Source organism: Lichtheimia ornata (assembly GCF_029851405.1).
Source record: "Lichtheimia ornata isolate CBS 291.66 chromosome Unknown scaffold00043, whole genome shotgun sequence".
In the NCBI taxonomy this organism is placed as follows: domain Eukaryota; kingdom Fungi; phylum Mucoromycota; class Mucoromycetes; order Mucorales; family Lichtheimiaceae; genus Lichtheimia; species Lichtheimia ornata.
The window spans coordinates 258,713-272,613 of NW_026695363.1; the positions used below are offsets into that span (position 1 = coordinate 258,713).

The 13,901-nt window shown below is 43.6% G+C and overlaps 5 protein-coding genes and 1 non-coding gene across 6 annotated transcripts; 1 reads left to right on the top strand and 5 right to left on the bottom strand.

Annotated features, from left to right (window-relative positions):
* Positions 1-1,949: 1,949 nt before the first annotated feature.
* On the bottom strand, positions 1,950-4,091 carry O0I10_008309 (uncharacterized protein; the record flags this gene model as incomplete). Its single annotated transcript, XM_058488314.1, has 3 exons — positions 1,950-2,980; positions 3,298-3,429; positions 3,527-4,091. 3 exons carry the CDS (start codon positions 4,089-4,091, stop codon positions 1,950-1,952), a joined length of 1,728 nt encoding a protein of 575 aa, XP_058340999.1.
* A 1,243-nt stretch (positions 4,092-5,334) lies between these two features.
* O0I10_008310 (uncharacterized protein) lies at positions 5,335-6,766 on the bottom strand (the record flags this gene model as incomplete). Its single annotated transcript, XM_058488315.1, has 5 exons — positions 5,335-5,885; positions 5,943-6,143; positions 6,211-6,228; positions 6,300-6,584; positions 6,649-6,766. The coding sequence occupies 5 exons, from the start codon at positions 6,764-6,766 to the stop codon at positions 5,335-5,337; spliced, it is 1,173 nt and encodes a 390-aa protein (XP_058341000.1).
* Positions 6,767-6,985: 219 nt separating this feature from the next.
* On the bottom strand, positions 6,986-8,391 carry O0I10_008311 (uncharacterized protein; the record flags this gene model as incomplete). Its single annotated transcript, XM_058488316.1, has 5 exons — positions 6,986-7,530; positions 7,600-7,800; positions 7,860-7,877; positions 7,953-8,240; positions 8,304-8,391. The coding sequence occupies 5 exons, from the start codon at positions 8,389-8,391 to the stop codon at positions 6,986-6,988; spliced, it is 1,140 nt and encodes a 379-aa protein (XP_058341001.1).
* Positions 8,392-8,742: 351 nt separating this feature from the next.
* Positions 8,743-10,126, bottom strand: O0I10_008312 (uncharacterized protein; the record flags this gene model as incomplete). The annotated part of the gene is made up of 5 exons (XM_058488317.1): positions 8,743-9,293; positions 9,370-9,570; positions 9,626-9,643; positions 9,697-9,987; positions 10,060-10,126. 5 exons carry the CDS (start codon positions 10,124-10,126, stop codon positions 8,743-8,745), a joined length of 1,128 nt encoding a protein of 375 aa, XP_058341002.1.
* A 1,152-nt stretch (positions 10,127-11,278) lies between these two features.
* On the top strand, positions 11,279-12,284 carry O0I10_008313 (uncharacterized protein; the record flags this gene model as incomplete). The annotated part of the gene is made up of 3 exons (XM_058488318.1): positions 11,279-11,380; positions 11,457-11,711; positions 11,772-12,284. 3 exons carry the CDS (start codon positions 11,279-11,281, stop codon positions 12,282-12,284), a joined length of 870 nt encoding a protein of 289 aa, XP_058341003.1.
* A 502-nt stretch (positions 12,285-12,786) lies between these two features.
* Positions 12,787-12,859, bottom strand: O0I10_008314. The gene has a single exon. It is a non-coding gene; the product is annotated as a tRNA-Arg (tRNA).
* Between the last annotated feature and the right edge of the window lie 1,042 nt (positions 12,860-13,901).

The following is a 13,901-nucleotide window of genomic DNA, read 5'->3' on the forward strand; positions in this document are numbered from 1 at the left end:
CTTGGCCAACAGCACCTTGTGTGAAAGTTTCGCGTTCAATGTCGCAACTAGCCCAAAAAAATATTTTTTTGGTCGTCGTCGAAGAGGTTGACCCCCAGATCCAGTTTGGCTGGTGGCGACATTGCGAAATCTGGGATTAGCCACGATGAACTTGAAACTTGCACCCAAGGTGCAGTTGGCCAAGCCGAGCCCGTTGCTCTAATAAAAACCCCACGTTTGATTGTAAAGTTTAGAGATACAGGCACCTTTATGTTTTTACTATGTTGTAAGCGTGATGCTATATGAGAAGTGGTCTTTGTTTAATGTAAAGTAGTATGATTACAATAGAGCAAAAGATGCAGAGGGAACACTGTGTGTAACTCAGCTACCTTGCATGACTGGAAGGATGGAAAGATGATACTGTATACTATCGACAATAGCCCATTGGCGTATGCACCCCACTACAACAACACACGCGTTTCTTGACACCACACCTTCCCTTGTGCACCCCCGCCTCGGCCACAAACAATCGTAACAGCGTTCATTCCAGCAGTTGCCATTAGCAATGCCTTACTCCATTGTCTCCAGCAGCGTTCTTTACTTGCAGCAGCCTGCCTTGTAGCCTTTCTTTACGTGACCAACAGATAGCCATTGTATAGAAGCAGCTTTATTTACGCGTAGCAACTTGTTTGAATACATACGATTTCTTATGGATATGGATATTGGTTTGGTGGAAGGGATGGAAGGGATTGGATATATACAACGCGTTGAAAAAGAGGGCATCCATTGTCAACTTGACCTTGATGCCATCATTGGTGCATCCTTCTTTATATGCTATTTCATGGCAGCTACTATCATCATCCTTTGTGCAACCTGTCAACCATGTACAACCATCATCATCCACTTCATGCTTTGACACGCCATGCATCAAGTACCACCTCACATCCATCTATCCACCTTTACATAATACAAGGATAGAAACTTTCTGGTTGGACTCGTTGTGTGTGGGTACTTGATGCATTGTTGTACTATAGAAGAATTTATGGTATGGCAAACCCGATCCACTTGTAACGGCTGTGATTAAAGGGAAAAGAGAAGAAAAGGAAAGGTCTGGTTGTTTCATTGTGTCATGAACAAAGGCTGTATTCGATTGTATAACCCACCTCCCTTTCCTTTGTGATTGGATCTTGCCAATAACGTTGTAACACACGTTGCTTTTTTTTGATACAAGGAAACCTTCTATTCACCCTATCATCATGCATGTGCACGATGTTTTGTCAAAAAGGAGACAACGACATTTTCTTTGTACACTCTACAACCATGACTCCAAGGCGAGCTTCAGTATTTCATTATGTCTCTTGCATCATTTCATGCACTCACTGCGTGATCTTATCCATGATGACTTGAAGAACAATGATCGGCTCAAAGACAAGATGATCATTGGGATTGATGAAACCCGGCAACCGAAAACTGCAATGCTTCTCCACGATGATTAAGCCCAGTAATTCGGCTGAAGCTTCCAGCGATTAGGGCTATATACTTTTTTCTCAAGCACAAAGCATCTTGCTAGCAGCATGATTGTCCGCATGAGATAATGATTGTGTCGCGTCACACGTTGTTTAAAGGAAATCATAGATCGACGGGAAATGAGGAGAAAAGGGAAATTCGCATTGTCAAAATCTTCCGCTGTGATCTACAGCACCATTGTGTATCATATAACTGCATCATTAACTCTATTTGGGCGGCCTCGATTGATACATACATAAACTTATATTTATTAAAAGAGTGAGTCGACTAAACTAGTATAATGTGTATAATTCTATCGGTTTGGCAAATGAAAGAGAGAGATGGCATGGACCAATATGATATAATAATATGTGTTGTGAGGATAAGATATACATGTGCATTTTGGATGGTAGTGAGGGGAATTGATCAGGTGCTGCACGTTGTCTGAAAAGAGGAGGAATCAATCACTGTTGTGAATTGGACAAGGTATCATCATCATCGCCGCCATCATCCTTATCCGCCTCTACCAGCACCCGATCATGGTATGAGCTTGAGCCTGTGGATGTTGTAGTGGTGCATGCGAGAGCTGTAAAATTGACGCTGGCAGTACTACTATAGCTCGCCGTATACCTTCCAATGATCTTTTTCAAAGCTTGGCCGAGTGATTTCCATGGGAATACCTTCACATCCTTCTCAATGTTTCTTGGGCGTGGATTGGGAAACCCCATGACCAATCGAAAAAAGGGTGCACTTTCAACTTTGGATCGGCTCACGGTCAATGGCTTGAATTCTTCAAGGTTGCGTCTGATCCGATTTTTCTCCTCGACTGTGAAACGCACTGCCAATAAGCACTCGAGCAAATACAAGCAATCGACTGATGTAATAAAGAAATCATCCATCTCCTGCCAATAAATGCATGATACCACAATCATGGAAGCTTGTTCTGGATGTTCGCTTTGGGATATGGGTGCAAATGTACATTCAATGTCCTCAGGTCCTGTAGTCTGCTGCCTCCAGAAACGCACCAAGCGTCGTTGCTGTTGCCATTCCTCTTGTGTCCATTGCTGCACCATTGTATTGAGATCACCACGCACATGGAGATTCGCCTTGTAGGGAACAAACGCGTATGCATCTATATCTTGTGTGGTAGGTTGTTGGGTGGTGGTGGTAGTACTTGGTGATGGCGTCGAACGCGAAAATGCCACCATGATTGATGTATCCATAAATTGCTGTAACTCTTGTTGGCTGGGGCTGCTGCTACTGCTGCTACTGCAAGGTGTTGAAACCGATCTTACTGTATCGGCTGCAGGTCCAGCCTGCATTTGCATAGGAGAGATGATGTAAGGATGCATATTGCTATTGTCTTGTGAAGATTGTTGCTGCTGATGTGACATGTTGGAAGGAGTAGTAGTTGTTAAAGAACAAGCTGAGTCGTCATGATCATTATTGTTGTTGGAAGGATAAGAATAATCAGCTGCTCCCACTGTGATGCGGGCTGTGATATCGGATGGTGACAGTGTTGTGGTGGTTGGATCGACATTTGTGCATTTGTGAAAAGCGCGCCAAAAAAGCCCACAATCGTCAAAAAAAGAAGAGTGATAACGAGCCCAAGGACGGAGATGATCACCATTATAGGAAATATGCGAAAGCGGAGCATTGTGTGTTGTGGTTGATAGTACACCAGATCATACACAGATGATGGACAATGAAATAAGGAGTTGGGGGTGTGTGAGAGAGAAAGAGCGAGAGAGAGAGAGGAGAGCAGAGACAAAGGTCAGCGATGGACCGATCAGAATAACACAATTAAATTACCTTTGTCATATCGGGTCGGATCCATCGCCGATTGAACCGCCACTTTGGTACTAGTGGATGATGCTAATAATGGTGGCGACGAGAGAATCATGTTGAATGAATCTTCTTCACAAGTCGTCTTGGCCTTTTCTTCTATTATGCAATCAACACAAAGAAAAGAGGTTCCCCTTCTTCCAATCAGTCAATATTCTCCTAATCATCCTTGGCAACCACACTTCAAGGTATATACCTTCCATCGTCGTCGGCAATACAGTGAAAAAGCAACATCGTGACGAGGCTGATGATGTATCGTATCGTCCGACAGCCGGTTGTTTTCCTTTGTAGTCATCGCCGACTTGCCGATCATCACCATCATTGTTGTTTTCGGTCCGCAATTGTTTTTGGATATCGCACGAATATGTCATAGTAGCTACGAGCCAATTATCCAAGACTTGAGCTTGCTGCTGTTGTCGTGCACTGCAAATAATCACACGCACCGGTACCGGCATTCGATCGACAGCATCTTCAATGTGCTCTTTTTCAGGTACAATGGCTGATAACTCGATCGTCATTGCATCAATCATGGTGCTCGTTGTTGGGGTAACGCATGAACCAAAAGCAATAGAAAGTAAGGGAAGAATGGCCATATCATCCAGTGACAAGGTGAGTCGTAAAATGTCGTTGCCAGGGATACCAATGGTTGGTGTGCATTGAATGACATTGGGTTTAGTGTACAAGTTGGTGGATGGTTGGATGTTTTCCCATGACCAATAACTCTGGTGTCGGGAATGATGGTGTGATGCCGCTACAAACATGGGCTATCGATGAGTACGGGAGCATGTACCTTTGTGATACTGCTTACATTGTGGCATGTTGAATCTTGGTTCCCGTGATGATTTTGCTTGGTGGACGAGGAAAGACGAAAGGAAGATGAAATCTCAGTTCCTGTTCAACCTCAACTTGAGTTATGGAAACCACGACATTAGGAAACCAGTGAATCGGTAAAAGTTGCCAATGGGGAATGGAGATCGACAACATGTGCCATTGAGAAGACGAGAAGAAAGAAGGGGATGTGAATAACTCCGTCATGCATGTTGCAGTGAAGCGTTACACAATAAAGGTTTCTTTGCTTACCTTTTTGTCAAATGAGCAATAATAAATACAAGAAAAGAGGGGAGTAAAAAGAAAAAGAAAAGAGAGGTATCAATATTGATAGGCGTGTGGATGTATCTCGTTTTGATTGCGCACCGACCGCCTTTGGATGATGCATGTACGCCTGGATTGTGGGTCACACTCTCTTCCGGATTCTTTCTCCACACACAAATGCCCTTCTTTGTTCCCTTATTTAGCTCCCAGACAATGACATATGCTATCCTTCCATCGGGGATCTTGTTTGTGCTTATAAGCCCCGACTCGTATTGGCATCCACCATCAGCCATAACAATCAAACATTCCTTATTACTACAATCAAATGAGAATAAAGTTCTTTATCATTCTCGGCGTGTTCCGGTGGCTGTCATTGAAGCACTCTCACTCTGTGTTCCAGGCGATCATTCACAGTGAAACTAACCTATGATGGATGTGCTGAGGAACGTTGTACGGCATTTTATCTCTTGCTTAATATTGGGCACACAGTGCCATGTGGATTCAATGTGAGCGTGCATGCTGACTTTGCCTTATTGGGTCATCCACTACTTTAGAATAACACTCATCTCCATTGTTGTCTTTACCCGTGCACTTGTAATAAAGTGATGACTGCATCTTGCATAAGGGCGTAAACACCACTCTTTTTTTTGTTTTGACATTGCCCAAATATTTGACTCAATCGTCATCATCGTTGTTATACTCTACTCAGCACCACCAGGGCACACACCCTGTTCTGTTTGATGTGGCACATCACGCACACTTGCCTCGAATAGCGCGCATGTCGTAACGTTAGGCTTTCCGGTAGTGGTGGCTCACTCCCCCATTTTACTAGTAGCCTTCTCCAAAAGTAAACAGCATCGGCATCTGTTACTGTGCCACGCGACTCAATTCATTCACATGATGCCATTTGTTTTATTGATGAATAGCCGAAGCACACCAATCGATAATCTTATTGATACCTTCCAACCAAATCTTTTCGTTTTGTGCCAAGAAGCGCTCAATGGCCCAGATGTGAACAGTGTCATGACGGCTGACAACATCGACCTTGACCTTGTTTTCCTTGAGTCGTTCAATGAGCTGCTCAATGTCATGAGCAAAGACTTCTTCGCCACCGACGGTTACAAGAACAGGGCACACGCCTTCATAATTGCCATACATTGGAGAGACGTAGGGATCTTTAAGGAATGCATCTTGCTCATCCTTGCTCATGGTATCAAAGTTGGGGAATAACCAGCCATGACGATCCCCTGGTTTGAATGGAAGACAATCCTTGGATGCATTCGTGGTGTAGGTTGGCGACGTAGATTCCATGTTTGCCCATGGTGAAATCATCACAGCACCTTTAGGCATAGGCAATGGGAGACGTGCAATCGAGCTCATTGATACCACCTCCTTGGATTGCAATTGATCACGGATGCTTAATAACAAAGTCGCTGTCACGTGACCACCAGCACTATCACCACCTTCGGATGCATAATATTAGTATACCCCTTCAGATACATTCACAATGAGCCACTCACCAATGATGATCTTGGATGGATCCAACTGCAAATCACGCACAAGGTATGAGTATGCCTTTTCACAATCTTGACGAGATACAGGCCATTGTTGTTCAGGGTACATGCGATACTCGACACTGAATATGCGGGCACGAACACCATGAACCTTTTCCAATCGATCAATCATATGCAAGAAGGATGACATGTACATTAACGAGTTTCCTAAACGAAATCATTGACATGAGTGGGGAGGAGTGTGAATGTACGCACGTGATTCTCTCATCATTACCAAGTCTAAATCCACCGCCTATAGAAATTTATGCAAATAGATTAATCCGTGTGCTAGGCTATTGTTGATATACACTTATAAAGACGTACCGTGAACATACATGATGACTAAGTCGGCATCGTTGGCTGTACTTTCGGCCCATTTGAGACCACCATGTTCATTGGCTTTGGGGATGATCCAGTGTCCTTGAACCTCGCCGCGATCGACTTTGATGATCGTGTCCCACTGGTAACCAAAGGGATGTGTAGATTGATTCATGGCACGACGACCATGAGATATAGAAAGTGTAAAGATCCGCTTGATGATTTGGCAACGGGCTCGTAATGGTAAAAGCAACAAGGATTTACGGATGTTACCCAAAATGACATGAGCAGCTATTATAGTGTGGCGATGTTGGTATTCCTGTTGGGCTGCCCACAAAGTTGTAACAACACATACCAAGCTTGCGACCGCTTTTGGTCAAAACGAACGCACAAACGAGACCAATAATGACAGGTCTGATGCCTGGAACACCATGTAAAAACGAGTCGGGAGCCAAGGTTGTTGCTGCACCCATTCTAGCGCGGTGTTGTTGAAAAACGAAAGAAGAGGTGCAAAAAAAGGATAAGCTTTACATCCCCCACCTGCAAATGAAATCTTATTGTTGATCGTCAGCTCCGATCACGGTCAGCCTAGATTTTCCCAATATGTCTCCTTGGTGTTACCATGGATACCTATACCACATAGGCGGCGCGCATTGTATCATTCATCATGCGTAACATGAACATCTTTTTTTTTATTGACAAACGGTTGAAGCGCACCAATCGATAATCTTATCCACACCTTCATGCCACATTCGATCATCTTGTGCCAAGAATCTCTCAATGGCCCAGAGATGAACCCCATCTTCGTGTTTGATGACATCCAACTTGATACCTTGTGTCTTGAGTCGTCCAATGTAGTCCTCAATATCATGAAGCAATACTTCTCGACCACCTAATGTGATAAGCATTGGACATGCACCATTGTAATTACCATATAAAGGTGATGCATAGGGGTTCCGTAGCAGGGCATCTTGCTCATCACGGCTCTTGTTATAAAAGTCGGCGATCATCCATCCGTTGAGATCATTTGGTTTAAATGGCAAACAATCCTTATCGAGATTTGTGGTAAATGTTGGCGAAAAGGTGTCGAATCGTACCCATGGTGAAACCATAAACGCGCCTTTAGGCATTGGGAGTAAAGATGCATTTCCGGTTATGCCTTTCAAGGCTTGCTGTTGTTGATCCAAAATGCTCAACAGCATGGTTGCTACCACGTGTCCTCCTGCACTATCACCACCTACAATATAGAATGCACCCATGTCAATAAGCAGCGAAAAGAATATACCAGCTTGATAAAATAGCTCACCAATAACGACTTTGGAAGGATGGATTTGCAGCTCATGCATAAGGTATCCATAAGCCTTTTCACAGTCCTCTCGAAACACGGGCCAACTCACTTCAGGGAAATAACGATACTCGGCGCTAAAGATGCGAGTTCGAATACCATGCACCTTTTCAAATCGTTCAAGCATGTACAAAAATGACGGCGTATACATTAACGAGTGTCCTATCGTGTGTCATTAGCAAACATCCTTTTAACATCAATGCCTTTTGCACCCTTATTACCACTCATGAATCCACCACCTAACGAGTGAAACGTCAACATGATTAACAAGAAGCTTTTTTTTTACAATGCCGGCCTAAGTCATATAGACATACCGTGAACATGCATGATGACCAAATCGACATCATTGGCAGTTTTCTCGACCCATTGAAGACCGCCTTGTTTATGAACATTGGGGGTTATCCAGTGACCTTGCACACCATCTGGTTTATCCACTTTGACGATGGCGTCCCATTGATAGCCGTAAGGTTGGGTGTCTTTCTCAAAGCGGCGGCGAGCTTCATCCAATGGAAGAGCAAAAGTTTTCTTGATGAAATTGCAACGAGTCTTATGCGGTAAAAGTAACATCATTTTGCGTATACCTCCAAAGAATACATGGGCAGCTAAGAGTATGACGTGAATGGTGTGAGAGGGGATGGAGGAGGTAAGCAATGGATTAAGCATACCAAATTTACGACCACTCTTGGTCAGGATAAAGATACAAGCAAGGGCAACAACACCCGAGAGACCATGTCGTATTAATGATTCCAGCATCAAAAAGCTATAGATGAGCGTGAAAGAGAAAGAAAAAAAAGACATCTTTATATACTCCTTGCGAGGAATGGGTTTCCTATAATTGACTCGTTACATGATGAGCCTCGTTGTATCACTATCATGATTTGAAATGGAGACAACTTTTTGTCATTGCACAATAGGATGAAGTCGGCTCACGGCTAATAACACTACCATCTATTCATTGCATAGCCCGTGATCGAGATTATAGAACGCTGCTTTTGGATGACCCAATTTTGTACCCCATACATGCATTATTGCTTCCCGACAACGACCCTTGTTGTTCATGTATTCATGTATCATGTCATTCAAGTGATTTATGCATCGCGTTTATTATTGTTGACGTATGCTTGCTGCACACCAGTCAGTGATCTTGTTAATGCCTTCCAGCCAAATCTGGTGATTTTGTGTCACGAATCGCTCCAACGCCCAAATGTGAACAGCATCGGCTCGTGACACTACATTGACATCAACATGGCCCTCTTTAAGTCGCTTGATGAATCGCTCGATATCATAGGCAAACAACTCGTGACCGCCATAGGTCACAATCATTGGGCATACCCCATTGTAATCGCCAAACACGGGTGAGAGATCAGGATCCATGGCTAAAGCCTCCTGTTCTTTGGGACTCTTGTGGGTAATATCTGGTACAAACCAATATGCATGATTTTGATTTGGAGGAATGATAAGGCAGTCCTTGTTCGCATTGGAAGTGTATGTTGGCGAATTGGATTTGACATCCACCCATGGTGATACCATAATGGCACCCTTAGGCATAGGCAGCGGGTCGACATGATCATCCCTCTTAATGTCGTCGCGATGGAGTTGATCCTTGATACGCAGTAATAAGGTTGACGCCAAATGACCTCCTGCACTATCACCACCTATATTGTATAGATGTGTTATCACCACCCAAATATCGAATCCTGCACCTTGCTTATTATCCAAAAGTCAACCTACCGATGATGATCTTGGATGGATCAACTTTCAAGTCTCGCACCATGTAGCTATATGCCTTTTCACAATCCTCTCGTGGTGTTGGCCATTGGACATCAGGAAACATGCGATAGTCAACACCAAAGACACGAGCTTGAATGCCGTGCACGATTTTTAATCGCTCAACCATGTGCAAATATGCCGTTGTATTCATTAGCGAGTGCCCTACACAACATTAACGTTAACAACCCATAGGCGTATATCCATCTTTCACCATTACCAAGGGAGTATCCGCCACCTACAACACTACATGTAAGTATTTAAAAGCATCAAGGACCATAATACGCTTACCATGAAAATACATAATGATCAAGTCGGCGTCATTAGCAGTCTTTTCGGCCCATGGTAACCCTCCTTGCTTGTGAACATTTGGAATGAACCAGTGACCTTGAGCACCATCATCCCTATCCGCCACTTTGACGATTGAATCCCATTGATATCCATATGGGCTACGAAATCGCTCGAGTCTACGACGCCCTTTAGGAATAGGAACCATGAAAAGCTCTTGCACTATCCTGAGTCGTCTCTGGAATGGCAAATAACAGATAAGGGTTTGCATACCTCCCATGATGACATGGGAAGCTTTTCATTCATACACAAGATAGTTGATGAGTGAATGCATGTCGTGTTGATGTCAATGTTGTTATCTCGTACCAAGTTTACGACCGCTTTGTGTCAAAGCAAATGCAATAATGAGCCCAATGACTGCTTTAATAATCATGTTGAGTATTCTACCCCAATGGTCCGGCTGCAGCAAAAATAGAAAACAGAAACAATGAGCTCCTCAAGCAACAATGATTATATACATTTAGTTGAGAGAGCCAACGACGTCATGCTTCAGCCCAATCCCCATAGCAACTTTGCCTTTTCACTGCCAAACATTGATAACAACTACTTGAGCGTTTGTTTGTGTCATGCCTATTTTTGACAAAATGGGCTTTGCTGCATTTATTGTACCATGCTGTCAAGCCTCGTCGTCTCACCATGAACCCTGATATAGACCTGCTTGTGGAGGTACACGATAAATGCCAAGCCTTGCCACACAGCACTTATGACCACCGTTAGAATTTGCAGGTATATGCAAGATATGCAAGCTTGTAGTTTGATGTGTGTGGTTCATCGTCACAGAGCTTATCTAAGCCCTTTCCCAAATGCGGTCTCCCTTGGCATGGATGGCCCGCTGTTGTTGACATGGCATGGCTTACCGCGGAGCTACGGTGGAGGAATGCTTGTCCCTGTACGACAGATCCCCTTTCTCTTATTATGATGTTGCTGCTGCTACTTCTCCTTTCAACAATGTCGGCATCTTTTGTTCCCGATTCTTGTCACCTGACAATGACAACGAGGTAGAATACAACATGGTGCTTGTTCCTTTCGCTCAACAAGAAGAAATTTGATAACCTTCCCCTGAGGACACATTTACACCGGGCATCTTTGCTACATGTTGGATCATCGATTATGCCATCTTTGGACAATGCTCGTTGTTCCCACCCATACTGCTACTTGATCCTTTATATACAATCGCTGTCATTATTAAAGTACAAAGTTGTATGTATGTGTGTATGTACGTGTGTGCACATTCTCCTCTCAAGGTCATTCCCTCCCGCGTCCCTTGTTTTTGGCTACCCCCTTTTGCTCAATGTGTTGGGCAAACCAGTTGTCCCCTTCATACAGATCACCTCCTTTTTTTAACTTTTTTGTCTGGTCAAAGAGACCCATTCACCAAGAGACCCAAGAGGACAAGAGGAGGGGAGGAGGAGAAGAAATACGGAGCTGACGAGGTTGGTCACCACTACATGTAGAGTGGGTTGTGTGTGCGTGGATGCGTCATATCTTTTGATGCTTTCTTTTTCACTTGTCTACCACCACCTACATGCCTGCACCTATCACCCATATAAACATAATTACTTTGCGATGGATGCCACCTCGAATATGGTTCGAAGATCATGATCAAATTCCTTCATTTATTGAATTCGTGCGTATATCTCCATACATAAAAGAAGCTAATAGTCTACGACGACAACAATGACTTATCTATGTGTGATTCATAGTTACCCAAAGCTATCTTTGAAGAACGAATGCGACAACTGGATCGACTTGTACGTACACAATGCCCATCAACACATATCGAGTATTACGTCTTTGTCTTTGTCATCGCCTGTGTTGCTTGTTCTGCTGGTTTCTCGCTTGCTGCACGATCGGCTGACATATCAATGTGGTATCCGCTTATCCTTCTCCTTGTTCCTGCTGCTCTTAGTTATTGGACAAGCCGTCGACGAGCCACCTTTGTACATCGTATACGTCAAGTAGGTTCTTCACCATTCGTCCATGAAGGTCAAATGTACTGATCCCAGGGGCTGTTACAGTTTGAGCTTGCATTGAAACAAACGTTACGGGAATTCAACAAGACCGATCGCCTGAAGTGGACATTTCGTCGACCCAATGCACAGGATGCGTTGCCGTCAAAGTACAAGAATGCGAGGTTGTGCTTGGTGATCCAGATATCGCATTATGCAGAAGAATTGCCATCGTATCACACCGCTGTCATGTCATCCTCGATCGTGTTGGATCAGCAAACTTTATCACCACCGCCGAGTTACTCACAAGCAAACTTGCAAGATGCATCCTCTGTATCAGAAAGCACTGCAACATCAGCTCCCACTCTATTATATACATCAACCAATTCATCTCAAACATCACTACCGTTATCCCATCCTGAACCAGCCATAGTGAGATCATCATCATCCACGGTCGTGCCTTCATCCACCACATGGTGCAGTAATACCAACACCACCACCTCCAATAATAATACCGCCTTTAACAACCAACTTCATCCTTACGATTCCTTACCCGGTGTACAACGTCATCGGTATCCATAACCTTTTATTCCATGTATCCATGCCAACCCCTGTATAAAGAAGAAAGGAAAGAGTAGTATTAGTTCGTCGTCGTCGTCTTAGTAGTAGTTACATCGTCATCACCCTCTTGATATCGAAGGCTGATTTAATCATGTATTGTTTCCCTGCTGTTATTTGCTCTTTTATTGTACCCCATTTCTTGATTTGCGCACTTTAAGAGTATCATGGTTACCCAATTGATTTGGAATGCCTTGCATCACGCATAAACAACATTAACAAGATGATTCAAACTTGGTGTCTCCGGGTGAGGGTATGTTGAAAAACGTACCATAAGGCGTACATACAGAGAGGGTAAAAGCATCTGTTACAGGTGCCTAGATCGATTGATTCTATGAATGATTGTGTAAAAAAGGGCTTTCAACTACTGTCAATGCCAAAAGGGATGCTCCTAAAAGTCACGTGACCCAAAACAGAAAACAAGAAAAAGAAACAAACAGCTCGTTTCAAGCTATTATCAACTAATCGAGGCTACCAGGGGTCGAACCTGGAATCTCCTGATTCGTAGTCAGGCGCCTTATCCATTTGGCCATAGCCCCTCGAGTTATTTTTGAATTTTCGATGTACATGATAGACCACAAAATTTCCATATAGCGTAATGGGACGTTGTTTAGTATCTTTGGATAGAGAATGTACTGCTGAAAGCAATGATGGAAACGCGAAAGTGATTGGGAGGGTCAACGTAGCGTAATTTGGATTTGAAAGTTGTCTGAGCTTTGCATTAGGCCAATGTTCAAAGTCAGCCTGACACACTCAGCACGTATGCAGGCTGCTTTCGTATATTGTAGTTGAGAGATCAAGCAGAGTCAAAAGTTTGGATACCACAATTTGCTCATGTATCAAAGCACTGATTATTCATTTTTAGCCTTTTTGTCGTCCTGAACCATAGCCAATGCTAATACACATATCAGAACAAGGAGACGATACATAATAAGAATGATGATGGTGGTAGTAGATACGTGCACGTCAACAAGTTAATGTTGAAAGGAATGTGAGGAGCTATGTATATGGTTCATCGATGTCTTATTTCACTTTGGGTGGTGCATGCATAAAATGCTGAAATGGGCATGGTTTCTAAATGGAATGTACCGAGAGTGTGGTGTGTGTAATGATAATAGCACATGTGCATACGTGCTGCCACCAATACAAACAATGATTCATTCATGTGGGTTATGCATGTGAGAGATCTATCATTCATGTGGTACAAGTGGCAGGTTTAATGATTGTCTCCTCATTGACATGCATCCGACACCAGCTATGATAAAGCAGTAATGCACAATGGCAATGACAAAGGGTAATTTCATCATACGAGCGAAGGGGGGGAGGGGTGTTAAGTGGACCTCGTTTATAGTGATCTTAGCGTCATGCTGTACCAGCGGATATAATTTCCCCCACCATGAATTTGGTTATCGTCATTGTGATGCTCCGCCGTGCCTGTTGTGCGTGTGTGTGCGTGCGTGATGAGCAAGACACGTGGGTGGATTGAGACACAGATGAGTAAGCAAGGACCAATTACCTGGCTACGGGTTATAAATGTAAATTGTATGCATAAGTGATGATCTTTCATTATGGAATAGACAA